The sequence below is a fragment of the Chaetodon trifascialis genome, chromosome 14 (assembly GCF_039877785.1).
Source record: "Chaetodon trifascialis isolate fChaTrf1 chromosome 14, fChaTrf1.hap1, whole genome shotgun sequence".
Taxonomy (NCBI): domain Eukaryota; kingdom Metazoa; phylum Chordata; class Actinopteri; order Chaetodontiformes; family Chaetodontidae; genus Chaetodon; species Chaetodon trifascialis.
The window spans coordinates 23,124,117-23,130,120 of NC_092069.1; the positions used below are offsets into that span (position 1 = coordinate 23,124,117).

The 6,004-nt window shown below is 44.3% G+C and overlaps 1 protein-coding gene across 1 annotated transcript; it reads left to right on the top strand.

Annotated features, from left to right (window-relative positions):
* Positions 1–369: 369 nt before the first annotated feature.
* Positions 370–4,687, top strand: LOC139342434 (solute carrier family 2, facilitated glucose transporter member 1). The gene is made up of 10 exons (XM_070979526.1): positions 370–384; positions 694–792; positions 1,470–1,630; positions 1,727–1,967; positions 2,180–2,342; positions 2,708–2,892; positions 3,139–3,240; positions 3,570–3,671; positions 3,779–3,982; positions 4,508–4,687. The coding sequence occupies exons 1-10, from the start codon at positions 370–372 to the stop codon at positions 4,685–4,687; spliced, it is 1,452 nt and encodes a 483-aa protein (XP_070835627.1).
* Positions 4,688–6,004: the final 1,317 nt, after the last annotated feature.

Genomic DNA, 6,004 nt, shown 5'->3' on the forward strand with positions numbered 1-6,004 from the left:
TTCATTGATTTATTGGATTCTGTACACGCCACATTTCTTGACTCTCTCTCTCCCCGGATTTAAGAAAATTCATGTGCAAGTCATGATTTAATGCTGCTGGGAGATCATAAAATTATACATTTTATAAAGTGAAAACAAACACCACAGGGGAAAAAAAGCATGTTTGTCTGTGTGGAAAAAATATTAATTTTATTATTTAATATAATGTCTCCCCTTGCTATATGTACAATGTCACATAAATTACAAAATGCTATGGTTCTGGTGAGTTGTAATTCAGGCATAATGTTGGGTTTCTACAGCAGAGGAAGTCAAGTCAAGAAGATAAATGCAACAACATCTTGGAGTGAGTCGTCGTCTCATCCAAAGAAAATGGCGACTCAGGAGGTTTGTTTGCTTTGGCTCTTTTTCTACAAACAAACACAGCCTGACAGAAGCAGCACTAACACTCACTTGTGGTAGTTCAAATCATAAATCTTGCCAACGTGTGAGAATACTGTGGTTTCTGTCATCCTTGACCGTTACAAATAGTCATAGTGTTGCTTATGTTTGGAAAACCTCGAGGGATGAGTGAGCTGACTCACCGAGCTCCTGAGTTACATTATGAAATATTTGTTGTGCTCATAAAAAGGAGCAAAAAGTGATCTATTATCTTATATAAGTGACAAGGTAAAGAAATAAACATCCCTGTTTCAGAGCCATCTGACTGCCACGCTCCTGACCTCCATCCTGGCAGCGGTGCTCGGCTCCCTGCAGATCGGCTACCACACTGGCAACGTCAACGCTCCAGCCAGGGTGAGCCGGCTCAGGTTGGCCGATACAGATACCAACAGCTTCACGGTTCCTGATCTTCACTGTCTTTAAATTCCACTATTTTCACTTTCTCAACAAACAAATCCCTTCATTTGAAATAATGTGTTGAAAAATGTGGATCTATTCTACAAGAACTTGCAGGAAGGCCACGAAGCGTCCTCGCAGAGAAACCGTCGTTCAAACAACACTGATACTCTGAATAAAGCCAATATCAACACAAAATATCATGCAGAGGGGGAGGCTGGAAAACTGTCTGACCATCAAACAAGTATCTCACAGCCTCAATAAAACACTGAATAAAGTTAACAATCCCCTGAAACCCTGCGGCTCGGCTCCAGGCCTGGCTCCGCTGGCTTGGCAGGGTTTCGCTTTTTCACAGCTAGACTGCGCTAAACGTTTGCAACTGAGGCAGCTCTTCAGATTTCACCTTTAAGGAATCCACACTGTTGTTTTCGACATTCCTCACAATACTTCACCCAGAAAAGACGACTGACGCTGGCAGTAAAAGTCGCCTAGATGGCGGAGTTAAATTTTGCGATCAATCTCGTTTGATTTCATCACCAACATCTGTTTCACAAGGACCGATTCAGGTTTTAATGAAGTCATTTGAAGCCATCCTTCCTGATGGTGCTCGTCTTTTTGCTTTTACATCTGTTTAGATCATCGAGGAGTTTTTCAACCACACCTGGAGAGCCAGGCACAACCAGTCGATGCCAGATCACAGCCTGACTCTCCTGTGGTCGCTCTCTGTCAGCATTAAGGACTTTGGAGCCTTGCTGGGCTCGCTGGGAGTCAAATACCTGGCAGATTCTTACGGAAGGTAAAAAAGGCAAAAAAAAAAAAAAAAAAAAAAAGTTAGTTCTAACATAAACTTCCATCATCATTGTTTTTTTCATTTCTCTCTTCTTCCCTTCAGACGCAACTCCATACTCATAGTGAACTGCCTCTCTGTGGTGGGAGCGTGTCTGATGTCCGCTTCCAAAGCAAGCAAGTCATTCGAGGTCCTCATCCTTGGTCGGCTGGTGTTCGGCCTTTTCTGCGGCCTGGTGATGAGTCTTAATCCGCTCTACATCCAGGAAGTGTCCCCCACAAACCTGAGAGGGGCCTTCGCAACCCTCAACCAGGTGTCCTTCGCCTCGGGCATCCTGGTGGGAATGGTGAGGGCTGTGCTGGAAATCCTCAGGGTTGGATAAAGAACAGTCGGTTCTTCTGTCCTCCATTATGCACTGAATTTCAATAACAGTACGATAGTATGACAGCATCAAGTCAGTTAGTGTCTCTCTTCTTTTTCTTTCTGCATGTATTTGATATAAGAATGACACATCACATTAGAAACAATCAAACAAGGCTCCTGTATTTGTCGCTGCAGGTGGCTGGTCTGGAGACAGTGCTGGGCACAGAGCATGACTGGGCCATGATGCTGTCCCTGTCTCTTATCCCGGCCGTCACGCAGTACCTAGTCCTGCCTTTCTGTCCTGAGAGCCCTCGCTACCTCCTCATCAACCAGGGAGAGGAGAGCAAGGCAGAGGCCGGTGGGTCGCACTGACTGCAGCTTTCACGTGACATTATTATCATTTTATCATTAAGCTGGAGACACATAAAAGATGTCCAACAGCGCTGCGCAGACAGATTCCGTCAGGTCAGTTTTATTTGTATAGCACAATATTGACAATCACAGTTAGCTTCAAGGGGCTTTACAATCTGTGGAGCATAAAACAGCATCTGTCCTGAGACCCTCGAGCCTGCTTGGATATTATTAGAGATGAGCGGAAGCTTTTAGATTCATGGCTGACTTCCAGGATTCAAAGAGTAGAAATGCTTTTAATGCACTGTTATCTCGGCTTTGTGGATATACCACACCGGCCCGTTAAAAGAAGATGTCGTTTTAACCCCGCAGCCCTGCTGAGGCTGAGAGCCAGCGCAGACAAGGTGCTCACTGAGCTGGAAGAGATGAAAGAAGAGGCCGCCCACACTCAGGCCGGAGTCACCATCCACGAGTTCTTCAAGAAGCGCCGCTACAAGCAGCCAATCATCATCGTCCTCATCATCAACCTGGGCAGCCAGCTGTCCGGATTCAATGCGGTCAGTCTTGTATCACTGCCTCTTCGGTGATAAAACAATGATTTTCTCAGAGTGTGGCTCCCTCAGAGCGTGATGAATATTTCACTTACAGCACTGCAATATTTGCTCAATAAATTATTCAGGCTCAGCTGGCTCCTGCTCAGATTCTGGGGCAGTGTGTCAAGACAATACCCCTGTTCCTAAAAACACAGAACGACGTCCCAGTAACCCACTAAGCTACAAGAAATCCCTGTTCTTTTCTTTCAGATCATCAATTATTCCACCCGAATGTTCCAGGCCAAGTTTGACCAGGCCAAATACCTGACTCTGGGCGTGGGCGCTGTCAATGTGACCTTCACTTTAGTGGCAGTGAGTACAAAGTCAAGTGATAACTTTTATATTTCAGCTCCTGAATTGCCTTAAATGTGGTTTTATTAATAATTAACAATAGTATTAATGCCGTTTTTATGTTGGCTACTCAATATACACTCAACAGTCTCATCAGTAAACATTAGATTGACTAAAAAAAATACAAGTTGCGTCATATTTCATAGACAAACTGGACCAAAATCAAAGATAAAGGAGTGGTCGCTATTTCCTCATGAATGATTCAACGACTTCAGCCACAAGATAATGTTACATTCTTCTTTCAAAAAAAGGTTAAAATGTGGCCAACGTGCTTGTTTTTTCCTTTCAAGTTCTTCCTGATGGAAAGGGCAGGAAGGAGGAGGCTGCTCCTGACTGGTTTCATCTCCATAGCAGTGTGCAACTTACTCATGACCATAGTCGATTCTGTCCTGGTAAGGTCAGGCGACATGAGATAATTAAAGAGAAAACAATGAGGGTTATGATAAAAGCCCCATTTTTCTGAATCCTAAAAAGACAAACTTGTCCATCCACTGTGCAGCACCTGGTCCCAGAGCTGCGGAGTCTACAGGTCCTGCTGGTTTTCTGCCTGATTTCGGCCTACGAGCTGGGCCCTGGCCCCATCTCCTGGTTCATCGCCGCCGAGCTGTTCGACCAGCCGAGCAGACCCATCGCCATGGCCTTCACCAGCATGCTGAACTGGGGAGGGAAGTTTGTTCTGGCACTCCTCTTTCCCCCGTTACTGGTGGGTTTATACTGCTGGCCTGCAGGCTGCATGAGTGAGTTAGACTTGAGGGGAAACTTTGGAGGTAGATTCCTTGTTTGCTTTTGCAAGTTTCCTTGCACCTTGGAGACACGGCTGTTAAATTCAGGCTATAAATCTGTTCAATCTGTTTTACACAAAAGTATACTGTAAAACAGACATCTTGGAGATGTTAAATATGTATAAACTATTGCTAAATCCTTTAAAATCAGGTTGAAATAATAGTAATTAAATTAACAGTTAGCCAGGGAAACGTTTGTTCGACATAGCGCTGCAGAGATGGCAGCTGACCATTTGTGTGTAAATGTGTTTGAAAGCCTTTCGTGTTTTCCTTCCTTACTATCCTGTGAATGTTACTCTTCTTTATGACAGTGTGTTGTTCACATGGTGTAATTATGTTGCCAGAACTTCTTCAAAAAGGTTTGATCTTAACAGACCATTTTGGGCTAAATAGATGGAGCACCCCAGTAAAACTAATACCCCTGCATGTCTCTCGGGCCCACACAGAAAGTCTGCGGTGCCTACGTCTACCTCCTCTTCATGGCTGTGGCTCTTTTCGCCTTTGTCTTCACCTGGATTCGCCTCCCGGAGACGAAGGGTCGTACATTCGATGACATCGCAGAGGAGTTCAGAGGGGCAGAGGGCATTCCTTTGCACAACAAGGCCCAATTCAACACTTTCACCTGACCGACCTTTCCACCCCGACTGAATCTGCTCACGCTGTTAAACGGGTCAGTTCACTCAATTTACATAGACCATTGCAGGCATGGGCAAAATGGCCAATATACTGTATGTAATTTTTCATAACCATACTTCATCACATTTGATGAACTTTTATTTGAACTACCATATAAACAAACTACAAACTGCCTCACATGAAACAACACTTCAGGATAAAACAAGAGTCAAAACAGTAAAACTAACTTTCTTTCAAAATGGGCGCTTTAAGGCAGCGATGCAACAGGTGCATTATCACCACTAACCGTCGCTGTCAGATCACGTCAGAACATGGTAAACAGCGCTGCTGCCCAAAACAGGTGACCTTATGAGACGGCTGGATATCACACCGCCCGTTCCGAACATATCGCAGAGACACTAAAGCCGTTTTCACACATTAACTCTGGACAGTGTCTGCAGAATCCAGTCCAGACATTGTCCAGAGTTGTCCTTTCACACATGTAGCACATTTGTCAGAAATGTTCTCACTGACTGGAAATACTCTAGTTTGGTTTAGGCGAGGGGTGGCGTCCGGTTAGAGCGTGCATAAGGAGGAAGAGGGCTCATCTGTAACGATGAAGGCTGCAATGTCAACGACAGAGTGGAAAGTAATACACAGATGAGCAGAAAAGAGTACCAAGCAGCTACACTCATAGCACAGTGAATACACACCATAAATGAAATTAGATCAGTAATTTGGGTGAACTGACCCTTTAAGCTCCCTGCTGTTCATGTCCAAACTGTTGTTTCAGCTGGAGGGCGGCAGAGAGTCAAAGCACAGACTGCGTGTGACTTGAAGAAGCTGGCGGGCTGTCAGTTCATTTGTTTTTCCACCAACATTGTTCTGATTATGGGAACTGAAAGTGTAAAGTGATTGATATTTGTACTGCATGTTTTGAGGCATTTTGTAACCATTGTGTTGTTATTTTGTAGAGATGGAGCCTTTTGGGGCAGAAAAGGAGACGTTCCCAAACAGTGAAACAGTGAAGAAAGTCTGGAACACTGCAGAGCTCTTCATTCTCTTCACTTAGGTTATGGTGGCACTAAAGATTGAATTTGTTTTCGAGGGTTAAGGTGACAGCTGAACTCTGATGCAGATCACAAAGTCACTGAAAACCTTTATGAAATTGTGACGAAGCTCATTCGTTCCATTGGGTTCAGCTACAGACAGGTTTTGGAGATGTTCCAGAAATGCTCCTTTGTGTCACCACCACTTGATGAGATTGTCATTTGTGTAAATAAACATACTGTTGAGTCATGCAGGTAAAGATCTTCAGTGACTTTTCA

Excerpts from the sequence above, each read along its gene's own strand:
- LOC139342434 (XM_070979526.1), top strand. Across the intron at positions 3,672-3,778 it reads CCATAGTCGATTCTGTCCTG|CACCTGGTCCCAGAGCTGCG; the intron begins GTAAGGTCAGGC and ends TCCACTGTGCAG. Across the intron at positions 3,983-4,507 it reads TCCTCTTTCCCCCGTTACTG|AAAGTCTGCGGTGCCTACGT; the intron begins GTGGGTTTATAC and ends GGGCCCACACAG.